This window comes from Simochromis diagramma, unplaced genomic scaffold, assembly GCF_900408965.1.
Source record: "Simochromis diagramma unplaced genomic scaffold, fSimDia1.1 OVJJ01000038.1, whole genome shotgun sequence".
NCBI lineage: Eukaryota > Metazoa > Chordata > Actinopteri > Cichliformes > Cichlidae > Simochromis > Simochromis diagramma.
Genome location: NW_024387105.1, coordinates 995,135 through 1,007,578, shown reverse-complemented (window position 1 = coordinate 1,007,578; position 12,444 = coordinate 995,135). Strand labels below are relative to the sequence as shown.

The window sequence follows — 12,444 nt, the reverse complement described above, 5'->3', positions numbered from 1 at the left end:
CAGGGGTCTCTCTCTTCCAGAAGATGATTGAATAAAAGAAATATAAATGTTTTAACACACTATGAGTCGGTTTTCTCTGTTCTATCATGGGGACAAAAGAATCGGGGTTAATAATACATAGTGGGGCGAGCTGGTCTCTCCTCATCCTCGGGTCAACAATCACCTCCTTAGTCTTCTCAACATTTAAGGACAGATTTTCCAGGCACCAGGTCACCAGCTGAGCCACCTCTTCACTGCAGGCCGTCTCCTCTCCAACAGCTATCAGCCTAACAATGGTTGTGTTGTCAGCAAACTTAATGATGGAGGTGTTGCTCTGGGAGGGGATGCAGTCATAGGTGAAGAGGGTGTACAGGGGTGGACTGAGCACACAGCCTTGGGGGGTCCCTGGGCTCACTATCTTTGTACGTGAGATACCAACTCTGACTGCCTGAAGCCTGCCTGTGAGGTGCTTTTCCACCAGTCTGTTTGGGCTGACGGTGTTGAATGCTGAGCTGTAGTCTATAAACAGCATTCGAACATAGGTGTCCTTATATTCGAGGCGTGAGAGGGCTGTGTGGAACGCTGCATTAACGGCGTCCTCGGTAGAACGATTCTTCCGATATGCAAACCTGCAGAGTCGAATGTGTCCGGGATGGATTCTTTGATATGGGACACGACTATCCTCTCAAAACACTTCGTTACAATTAAAGTGAGAGCAATGTTCAAACGACTCTAAATATTTAATACTTAATAAACCTCATAAACAGACTCCGACTACAAAAACTTTGTGTTTTCTGAGCCAATCACAGGTGGACTTGTGTTTTGGAACATTATCGCTTTAAGACAATGATCCACTTCTACTTTGGTAACTACACAAGCTCAGCAAAGATCCACTGTCTGTGTTAAAAAGTGAACCCAAATCCATTTTACACCCAGTCCCAGTCTAAAGCCAAAATCTGGTTTCTGCTCTCTCTGAGGATCAGTGTGTCACAGTTTGTACAGAACGAAGTGTCGGAGGCAGAAAGAACGAGCGAGTCCGAGTGCAAAAACAGAGAAACAGTTTATTTTAGTAAATAGTGAGCTTTTCACTGCTGTACAACACTGGCATCTGTAGGTTGGCACACTTTAAAGGGACGATCCACCCAAAAACTGAACAAAACCAAAACAGAGTTCACACACATTACCGCCGCTGCGACGTCTGTACAAGCTCTGCTGCTGGACTCGTAACGGCTGCGTGCCTTGCTGGTCCAGGATCCCGTTTAATGCTTTTCCCCTTTCTTTTTTTGGACCATTAACCTGACAACAAATGTCATCAGGGACACGGGGGACAAGTAAAAGAAGAAGAAACAAAAAGGCACCGAAAGCCACAACAGACAGCCGGACAACTGAAAACTACACGGACATGCAACTCACATCGATTTACACAGAGCTAATATATGCATGCAAAAACAACACTGCTCTGAACACACACCCACACACCCACACACACACACGCTACACATCAAAGGTTTCCTGGAAAGTACAAACGGCTCCTGAACGCACCACTCCACATCAGGGAGGCTCGGCATTCACGTCACCCCCCAAGCCCGACCCCCACCCCACACCGGAGTCTCTCAGCACATCCTGTGATTCGTAACTGTAGTAAACTGTAGTGAAGCCAAGTAACACGCCTAACAACGTCACGGTGACTCTAGAACAGCCGTGGATGGGATGAACAGATTCCGGAATTAAGCCTGTGTGAAATGTGCCGGAGCTCACGCCACAGTGAGCAGACATGCGTGCACGTGTATGAATCCACCATCCAGAACGTGTTCAGGTTCCTGCGTCCTCCAGCCGATAAAATAAAAATACAAAATAATCAAATCAAATCTGAAGAGTTTAGAAAAAAAACAGATGATTTCAATCTGAGACAAACCGACAAAGAGCTCTAGACTCTGACGTTAGTGTCAGGATGAGGACACGGCTTCTAGAGCCTAAGGAAAAACAACATAAGGTGGGAATCCTTCAACGGCATTTTCATCATGTGCATTCTGACGGGATATTAAAGTACAGATTCTAGAATCTGTCCGTTTGGATCTGTGTGGGATCAGATTCTGAAAACAGAACCTCAACAAGCCTTCAATCAGAACTCACACGTAAACCAGAACAGCTCTAGAGAGAAGTGACTCCAATCAGAGACAAATGTTTTCTAGAATCTGAAAACAAAAAGACCAAAAACAGCTTCAACGTTTTCCTCGCATCGCACAGAATCAAACCGCAGCTCTCAAAGAGCTTCAAATGTGCAGGCTCCATTTTCTGCACGTACGCTCTCGAATTAGTAAGGAAACTGTCGACACGCCTCCATGTGGCTTCCACTGATTCTACAGCAGCCTGGGCCTGATGTTGTAGAAGGTTCCAGAGTCTCAAGTAAAGAAGGATTCAACACAATTTCAACCAAAGACTCTACAAGCATTTTTCTTTGAATGAAAATACACATAAAATCTATTTTAGTGCAATTCTGGAAACAGATTCTAGAATAAACTGTAAAGAGGATTTAAGATTTGTTCTAGACTCCGGAAAATATTCCAGCGCTGTTTGAGATCAAACCTGAAAAAGGTTCCACAGTTAAACGATTCTAGAATCTGACCGTCCAGAACCAACACAGACAGGATGAAGAGTGTGTGGGAGGGGACAGAGGAACAAACAAAATACTGAAGAAATAAATGTTCCATCATATGATGTCTAGGAAAAAAAACTGACTTTTTCCAACACTTGAAAAAACGTTTTTGTTCAAACAATCAAATATCCTCCAGAACCAGAGTCATCCAGAGCAGCACATAGTTTGATGTAAAACCACAGAGCCCCGAACATTAGCTGAACTGCTGAAAGATATTTTGTCAACTCTGGAAGTCATAATCATCTTTCCAAACCAGATACATTCTTGAATCGGAGACTTTCATGGGAAACAATACTGAAAAACAGACTCTAGAACAAAACAAAAGTCTAGAATATAAAAAACAATTATCCCACAAAAACCTCAGAAGCTGAACATGTTTGATTTTCTAGAATATTTCGACCTTCATGTTCTAGGATGTATAGCTGGGCAGTTTAGGACAGTTGGTTCTGCGACCAAGAGGACAGACGTTGGGACAACATAAAACAGATTCTTGAATAATTTAAAAAAATAAATAAAATAAAATAATAATGACAATAAAAATGTCTGTTATACATGTTGACGGGAACAGACAAACAGGGTCCAGAAGAGCAGGTTAAGGTCCAAATCTGAGAGGATGTTAAGATTTCTAATCCAGATTTGGCCCAGAATCAGGGAAGCTGGGGTTCTCAACACTGTCTACAATGTTTGCCTCAGTGTTGTAGAACTTGTGGGAAATCTAACAGAAAACATTGAACCTAAACGGCAAACGAACGCGGTGAGATGTTAAACTTGGGTATTTTAGTTCTAGAGGACGAAGACTTGTTCTAGAGCTTGGGAATGCAGAGTCCAGGATGAGAACTTTAAACCGTTTCCTCGCGCTGGAAAAAGGGGGAAAAAAACCGCGCTGATGAGACTCCGCTGTAAACCAAAACGTATTTCACCTGGGACGTGTCGTCTAACAGGAATGTTCTGGACTGAAATCCGTTTGGATCCAGAATCAGAATGAACTGTTTGGCAACTACAAAGGAAATTATGTTGGATTTTTAAACATATAGTTTGAGATCTTTTAATCAGGCACACGAGATGTGGTTCAGGCAACATGGCTGTTTATGCGTCAGCTGTTTGGTGCAAGAAAAAAAAAAAAAAAAAAAAAGACCACCTACTGTGATGGGCGGAGCTACATCAGCTAAGAGTTTATGCTGTTTTACAGCGAGCCGTGAACCCGGGGACGAGCGCCCAAATCCAGAGTCAGTGAGCAAAGTGAAATCCGTCAGTTGTAGAAACATTATTGTACACACCTGCAACAGCCGCAAGCGTCCTACAAGCTAAGTGGGTAATAAAAAGTATACACAACAGATAAAAACATAAAGGTGTCAATACAGAGAAAAGGTATGACACAAACCATGTAAACTCTACAGCAGCAGCAGGAGGAAGGGGAGCACACCTTTATAAAAAAACTATTTTGTGTTTAAGATCCGACGTCAGCTTTGGAGCCAACCAGGACAGCTGTTTTTATGACGGAGACGACAGATGTGAACCCAAATCACAGCTGCAATGATGGAAAACATGCTCAGAAAACAACAGTATGGTGTCTTCATTCACACTTTGCTGTTTCCTGGATGCTGAATTTGGGAAAACAAACACTGAAGATGTTTGATGTGAAACAAAATGATTGTGGGACACAAACAGCAACAAGAAAGAGACAAGTGATGAACCCAAAGTCTGTTTCCCCGCTGCATCTCTCAGTGTTGGTTTGCAGATAGACGTCGTCGAGAATGCGGCTCCTGAAGTCCCGTCCCTTCATCGACCCCCGCAGAGCTGCTCGCCCCCCTCTTCGTCAGATAACGGAGGTCGCAGAGGGTCCGACGGGGTTCAGGGAAGGGAGTACTTATTCAGAAAACCTTGCGTTCTCTCTGTGGGGGTCTCAGGATCGAGTCCTCTCTGCACCTCTGGGTGAAGCAGATTTTATTTATTCAAAAACCGATTTTGTGAAAGTGGAACGATGAGCGATGGACGACTGGAGCTGGTCTGAAGGGCGCTGTCTGGATTTTTGTCCTGTTTTAAGGCATTTCACCAAAGAGAGTACAGAGCTGACTGGTCTGCACTGGGCAGAGGGTTTCTGGGGGGGTTGGTGGTTCTCAGCAAGTCTTTTTTAAACAGGGTTTCTGGTCTTAGGAGGTCTTGACCAGGTCGTAGACGTAGATGTGGAAGTCGTCGTCGAATTTGATGAAGTAGACGGAGGGTTTGGCCTCCACCTGGTGGATCACCATTCCCGACCTCTTCCCGCCGTCCTCTTTGGCATACTCGACCTGTTTGCCCACCAGACTGTCGACCACCTCGCCGGGCTCTCGCTCCGCCGTCACGCTGTCGTCTGCAGACACGAACACAGAGAAAAGGTCAACTTTATTTATCGTCTTTGCAGAATTTGATCACGAGGCGATTGATAGAGTATTAAACACACCAAAGCAGCAGGTGTTTGATAATCAGGAAGTACCAGCAGTAATATTTACTCGAGTACTCTGCCTCATGAAACAGAAAACCAAAGCAGCGCTGAGCTTGTTTGAGTGAAACCTTGAAAGGAACCCACATCAGCCAGCGTGGAAGCAGAAAGCGTCTGGATGGCACAGAAGCCGATAAAGGCCCACATGTGGATTACTCTCACACACACAGGAAGGAAGCTGAGCCTGCGAGCACTGGCAGCGCTCCCACTCATGAACACGTTGGTTCTTTGATGCCAACAACTCGCTGCTTCAGCGCTCAGTTTCCTGCTTCACTTTTTACTGAAACAGAGAAAAACGTGGCGAGCTGTGACGCCGCCCAGTGCGCTCACACTCACTGGAGTCGGGCATGATGCGCAGGTCGCCCTCCTTGTAGTCGTCCAGCAGCTGGTACATGTAGAGCACCGGGTCCTTCTCGTAGGTGATGTAGAACCAGGAGGTCATGATGGGAGCGCGGGCCAGCACCATCCCCCTCCACTCCTCCTTCGGCCCGTCCTCCGTCTCGAACATGTGCTCCACCGCCTTACCGATCATCGTGTCTGCCAGCAGTGAGTCGGTCACACGGGCCGGAGCTGGACCAATCGCGGGACAGAGAGACACACGGAGAGGTGCGGTTACATCATTGGGACGCCGGGCAGGATGTTAAATAAAGTAACAGCAGTAACTACGTGCATTTACTCGAGTATTCGGCTTAATCTGCAGCAATACAACAGAAAACGTCTGACACAATGAGCCAATCAGCAGCCGCTGCTGCGGACCTCGATGTCCATAAAGTTTGTGACAGTCACACGTTAAAACTCGTCTGGCCGTGTGTCGCTGCGGCTGACAGCTTATTTCCGCCACGAGCCAAACGCGACGGCCATGACGGGTGGCTCCTCACCCACTCTGTCGGGCAGAACCTCCAGCCCCACCACCCGCTCGTCGGTGTACAGCTCCAGGCCGTAGATGCAGTCGAAGCCGTCGTATTTGATCAGGTAGAGGGAGGGGTTAACGGGCACCTGGTCCAGGACCGTCCCCTTCCACTGCGACGACTTACCTGAGAGGAAGCAGACACGTAAACACCAGCACAGGTGACTCGTTCTCACACGATGCTTAACTTTCTGCATTTCTATAAACCATCATTTGATCCACTGAGGGACATGTTAATGTTTAACTCGCCAAACTAATCAAATATGAAGCATCAAAAGGAAAATGAGACAGAGGAGAATCACATGGAGCCGACTTACTGCCCTCCTTCCAGATGTGCTGGATCCTGCAGCCCACGATGTTCCTTCTGGGCTGAGTCAGGGTCTTGCTGGGACCCACGCTGGTCCTCTGCTTCCTGCAGGGAGGAGGTTCAGACACGATGAAGGGTGAGGAGGAGAAGATGGTGTGACACCGGTGCGAGCTGGTGACTTTTCATTCATTTGTTGTGTCTTTTAATTAAAAACTTTATTGTACAAATGAAAAAAAAACTGTTTTACTTACTTGTGCGGATTCTTTTTCTTCATCATGTTTGCAGAGACGCCCGAATGTCCTGAAACACACAAACACATCAGTCTGATGACCAGTCGGCAGCGTGTCACGGACATGGGTGGAGCGCCTCGCTCATGTAACTCACCTCCGTCCGCTCGGGGCCGCGGCGCCGTTGGGCTCTTGAAGGGGGTCTTCATTCATCCACCTGTAGAGGAGCAGCCAACCACACCAGCAGTCCGGGCTAAATGCTGGGAGTTTGTGTGAGGCTGATGTGGAGGGTGGAGGATGAGGGTGGAGGAAAGGAGGGGTGGGGCAGGAAGGGGGAAAGGGTGGGGAGAGGAGGGAGGAGGCGGGAGTGAAGGAGCACCAGGAATTAGGCTGGACCCTGGAGAGGCTGCATTCAGGCTGGGTACAGACTAACGCCTGGAAGTGACGTCACAGCTGCCAGAACCTATACGGGAACGATGCGTTCAATCTGAGGAGGAAAAGACGGAGACACGGACACGTAAACGCCAACGTTTTACATCAGAGTGATGAATTTAATATAGACGTTTTAATACAACCACTACGTAAAGTTTAAAAAGCTTGTTTTGTTAAAGAAAAGCCAAATAAAAATGTGTAAGTTTTAAAGGAGAAAACAAACAAACAAACAAACATGGCACACGAGGCTGAAACAGGAAGTCTAAACGATGCATCCTGACAGTTAAACAACAAAAACTCCAAACAGGAAACTCAGTTTATCAGTCACGAGTTTAACAACGTTTGATTGGATGAGAGCAGTTGCTAGACTGGAGGTCAAAAGGTCAGCAGAGTGACTCGTGGTGAACAGCAAGGACTGATTAGCCTGATGAATCTCGCAGGTCGGACTGAATGCAGCGACGTTAATGTTTTATGGATCCTGACCAATCACAGCAGCTGAAGGCGTCTCCTTTTAAATCTCTGCTGAAGGTAAAACGTCCAGCGTTGGATACATTTAAAGCAGAGTTTGTGACTAATCTGATTACTGGTTGGCAGTCAAAGGCTCTAAAGGTCAGAGGTCAAAGGTCAGGAATGCTGCAACCCGCTGTTTGTTACTCAGTGAGCAGTGAGTCAGTCCCATAGACTCACACGTTAAAACAAAAGAAACAAACGTGTTTACAGCCTGATCCGCTCTTTAAGTGATGATGTATGAATTTTGCTTCTGGGCCCAAACTGCTCTGTGTTTATTAAAGCTGTTGTGTTTTTAACATGTTTTATTGTTTTGTATCTCGTTCTATTTGATGTCAACAATCCCCGAAAAACAGTCAGTGATCCCTGTCGGCCTCTCTTGGTTTTAATTATCATCCCTATTCATTTTAAAACGCAATTTTTAAGCCCTTCTGATGTAGCTACAGCCCATGCAGCAGTATATTAATCACTAACCTCATATTGTGGATGGATTATCTCAGTTGTTCTCCTGACTGAAGTTTGGTCCGTTTACAGCATCCTGCCATGCGACTGTATTGGTCTCTAACTATCAGGAACGTTCAGGTTAACTTTTATCGAGTGGAAAAGTGTTAGCATTCATCCTCCAGCTTCACTGTTTATGTTATGCTAACATAGCTGTGTAGCTAGCGATCACGTAGCACATCATTATATAGCAGCTAGCCAAACTTCAGTAACCCTGCAAACGTCACTGCTGTTTAGTTTTCTGTCTTCATTTATATTGGGAGTGACAGCAGAGCTGTAGATGGATTATTTCCTCCTCCAGCTGTACGGGACCAGGATGGTTCTATAACTCTGGATCACAGCTGTATCTGTCAGCTTTAGGCCAGAAATACAGCACTGAACTGAAGCTAACACACATTTATTCGACTCCTGCAAATCTGCAGGAATTGAGGAAATTCAGGTTGTAGTTAAGAGCTGAAACAACAAAGACAGCGCCAGTGCAAGTATATGGACCTCACCATCTTTTAATGACACACAGATTATTAATTTAATAGATGTTTGATCATTATTTTGTAGTTTTTAATGAAAGTGCCACGTTTTTGCTCTTGGACTCTACTACAGCAGTTTTGTATGATCCAAAGTTCAAAATAATCCTTCTTTGTTGGGCATCGATGCAGTGAGATGGTAGATATTATTCACATAAAAAAATTAAAAACATAACACCTGTGCATGAAAAACAAATCCAAGCAGACGAATATCCACACAGTCTTTTAATACATATTATTATATATAATAATATAGTTCCTGCCAAATAAGAAAGCGAAGCGTTAACCAGCCCTCCTACCATCTGATAAATCAGCTCAAGGACCACGAGAAGTCAGTCACCCTCGTCACTTCCTCTCTAGAAAGATCAGATCTACGTAAAAACAGAACTGCAGCAGGTAGAACAGTCGGTGTGAACGAAGATGCCTTCCTCTGGTAACCAAACAGAAAACAGGACTGAGCCTGAAAATCCCCTCCACGCTTTAACCAGGTCACAAACGGCGGCGGGAGGATTCGCACCGAGCTGCTCCTGATGTTTGCAGCTGTCACCGCACCTGCAGCAGAAACCACAGACCTGCTGCTGCGACACCAACCGCCGGGTCACAGTGACATCACCGCGTAACGGCAGACTCGCAGCAGAGGAGGAGGATAGAGGGTCACTCTGAGAAGCAGCCTTTAAACTCCGGACAGGTGAATGAGCATCTGCAGGGAAACCTTCTCACACTGAATCCAAACAGGGACCCAAACAAACCCGTCTGTAAGCGCTACACTGACAAAACCTGATACTTTATTCAAGAATATCATCATCTGATCAACAAACTCTGGACTCAATATGAATTTGTAATGAAATATTTCTACAATTTTGAACTGAATCCACGTATGTGCGCTTCAAACCCAAATATCTGCTTTGTAAACATCTGAAATGACACCAAAGCTGCTCACCTACATCCTTTAATGGCTCAAAGACAAGCGCACGTCAGGAAGAAATAAGACACTTACTTATTAAATCTGATTTCCAGACAATATTCTGAATAGATCTGGTAACATTAAGAGTTCGTTAGTAAAGGTGACTTATTCTGCTCTCTCACAGTAGCTCTGCGTGATTTACAGCTCAAAATAAGCCTTTGTTTCCTCACACTGCAGGCTTTCCTCCTCAGGCTTCTATTTTCAGCGACCTGTTAAAATCCACCAGTGACCCGTTTAAACTTAGCTTGAATCCGGTTTGAGTTTTGTATGAAAATATAACGGCTAAAACTTTTCCCTATAATTTAACCATTGAGTTACTTTTGCAGAAATCATTAAGACCAAAGTGTGTCCTTCAGATTTACTGGAATGGTGAGCAACATACATGGAGAACCGCGGCGACCCGTTCAAAGGTCATGAAGTCTGACCCTGTGTCCTCGGTGCATCTGGAACGATCCGCAGGTTAAAAGGAAAAAAAGAGGTTTTGCTTTAAAATACTGACTTTGTTTTTAAATCTAAGAGTTTTTCACAGCGTTGTGGATCCACTGTGTTGTTTGTTACAAGTGTTTCCAGCTCATGTCGTTTAAGTCGTGGCTTTTGTTCCGTGATGGTTGATCACTGCTCATTTGCCCCTTCAAAGCAGGAAATTTCTCAGTTTTGTCCACCCCGTGGAGTGTGGCATCCCCCAAAGCTCCATGCTGGGACCACTCCTACTTTCATTAAATGTGCTGCCTTCTTGACTTTTATCATCACGCTCACATTCCAGTCCAGAATGAAACATCATGGGACGTAACGCACTTTGGCTCTGCTCCTATTGTGACAGTGATAGTGGGGAACTTGTCTGGATTTAACCTGAGAAACAGCAGTCCATATCTGAGGGAATTCCTGCTCTACAGATGCCTGTAAGACGATCAGCATCAAGTAAACTCAGTTTGAAACGATTATTGGAAGGTTTTCTAATCGTGGTTCAAATTTGTCACAGAGAAACAACAACAAGTCTGACAACTACAGAAGTTCAGGGACACTAGAAACTAAAAAGAGACAATTGGACTTAAATTTAGTGCGAGAGGGCCGACATCTCCCAATTTTGGAGCACAAAATTACGAAAAATTAATTTGATTGTTTTAAAAAACCAAGCAAACAGAAGGTGTGCAGATGAGAGAAAATAAAGTAAACAACAGCAAAACACCTACGTGTGAAGTGTCACTAAGCTCGCGAGTAGTATCCTCTCCACAGTGGATAACCTCCGCCCTCCGGCCACTTGGAAACACCTAAAACTTTAGTTTGCTGACATTTTTTTTTTTAGCTCTGCCATAAAAAATACTTTGGTTATTATGATTACACCTTTACTCCACGGGGACAGGGGGGTTGACCGGGGGACCGACCTCAGGTGTTTGCCTCCGGACTGTGTGGCAGGTGAGGACGGCCTGCTGACACCGGACCGACTCACTGTTGTGGCTTCAAACCCGCACACAGCGGTTCTTAGAGCTGCTCCCTCCGCACCTGAAGGCTGGAGGAGCTAGTCCTGCTGCTGCTGATGGTGGTGATGAAGATGACCACGCAGAGGTCACACTTTTACCCGCCCCCCTCCTCCTCCTCATCGAGCTGCATCCTCACGCTAAATATCAAAATATGCGCGCAGCTAATTGGCTCGTTCCCCCGCACGCGCGGCGGCCATGTTGCGCCAGTACCGAGAAAACCCGCAGCGGTGCGAGAGCAGGCGCAGGCGAACAAAGGAGAAGGGAGGTCTGCTGCGGAGAAAACGGCCGCTGAGCGCGCGGCTCTGCACACAAACAGCGGCGCACGCACGGCTCGGTCACCGGCGGCGCGTGAGGGTCGCACGTTCTTACCGACACAGAGATCAGAAGCGCCGCATAATCCCGATCAGCCGCCGAGGCTCCAAATTGATCCGCTCAGCCTCCCTTTGGCGCTCCGCTGCGTCAAGCTAGCTGCGCCAAGATGGAGGGAGGGCGGGAAAGAGGCGGCGCGCCCCTTCAAAATAAGAGCGCCGGCTCTACATATTGCCACCAAAGTAAAAGATGAAATGAAGGAAATGCTTTCCTTCAAGTGTTATGTGGACTTTTTTTTTTTTTTTAATCTCCCAGTCACCACTAAAGTGCAAAAGTATTTCAGATTAAAAGCAGGAGACCTGATTGCCTGTTTTCAGTGCTGAAGAGCTTACTCTCCCATCACTTACCCTGGGTCGCCCCCTCAAGGCTACTGTTGTTGTGATTTGGCACTATATAAATAAAATGGAATTGAACTTTCAAACTTCCACAAGGGGGCGACCCGTGGCAAGTGATTCTACAGAAGCCTGTGGGAGAGTAAGCTCTTCAGCACTGAAAACAGGCAATCAGGTCTCCTGCTTTTAATCTGAAACACTTTTTAACTTCAGTGGTGACTGGGAGATAAAAAAGTCCACATAAAACTTTAAGGCTCGTGTAGCAACAGAAATGCCAAACTCAAAGATATTATAATAAACACACAGGTCAGAATATGACATGTTAAAATACTGGACTATCAACATTTTAATATGACAAATAATGACACAGTACAAGATCATCAGCGGAAAGCAGAAAGTGGAAAACCCTGGCCTATAGGCTTATTGAAATTGCACATTGAAAGTGTGTATCACTAATTGTCAGACTGGGTTTAATAACTCTTATCTTTTCTATTATTCTTCTTATGAAATGAAATCCTTTATGTAAACAGGCAATCTCATTGATATTAAGTTCTCTTTTTCAGGAGAGTATGAAGAGAGACAGCTGCACTGTAAAACGACACATGATCGTGTTTTGGAGCTTTTTTTGCCTGAAGCCTGATAAATTCAGAATGTCATTTATAGGTTTATCAGTACTCAGTCAAAGAAGGACCCAGTCTAAACTGTCCTCACTGTTTGACTCTTTTGGCTTTAAGCATTCAGTTTCCTACAGACCTCGCTGCAGCTCATCGTGGTAAAAGAGA

General features: G+C 45.5%; 1 protein-coding gene across 3 annotated transcripts; it reads right to left on the bottom strand.

Moving 5' to 3' along the window:
- Window positions 1–1,017: 1,017 nt before the first annotated feature.
- LOC120743163 (spindlin-1-like) lies at window positions 1,018–11,457 on the bottom strand. Of its 3 annotated transcripts, none has more exons than XM_040046744.1 (7): window positions 11,331–11,457; window positions 6,713–7,042; window positions 6,580–6,628; window positions 6,339–6,433; window positions 5,993–6,148; window positions 5,451–5,684; window positions 1,018–4,985 (listed from the first exon to the last, which is right to left on the bottom strand). In XM_040046744.1, exons 2-7 carry the CDS (start codon window positions 6,762–6,764, stop codon window positions 4,786–4,788), a joined length of 786 nt encoding a protein of 261 aa, XP_039902678.1. In that variant the 5' UTR covers window positions 6,765–7,042; window positions 11,331–11,457; the 3' UTR covers window positions 1,018–4,785. The 3 variants fall into 3 exon arrangements, with proteins under 3 accessions (XP_039902678.1, XP_039902679.1, XP_039902680.1); XM_040046745.1 differs by lacking the exon at window positions 11,331–11,457 and adding an exon at window positions 10,674–11,295; XM_040046746.1 differs by lacking the exon at window positions 11,331–11,457 and adding an exon at window positions 10,866–11,295.
- Window positions 11,458–12,444: the final 987 nt, after the last annotated feature.

Coding starts and splice junctions, on each gene's coding strand:
- LOC120743163 (XM_040046744.1), bottom strand. CDS start 6,764: ATGAAGACCCCCTTCAAGAGCCCAACGGCGCCGCGGCCCCGAGCGGAC. Junction 6,629..6,712: donor GCGGCCCCGAGCGGACGGAG/GTGAGTTACATG, acceptor TGTGTGTTTCAG/GACATTCGGGCGTCTCTGCA. Junction 6,434..6,579: donor AAGAAAAAGAATCCGCACAA/GTAAGTAAAACA, acceptor TCCTCCCTGCAG/GAAGCAGAGGACCAGCGTGG.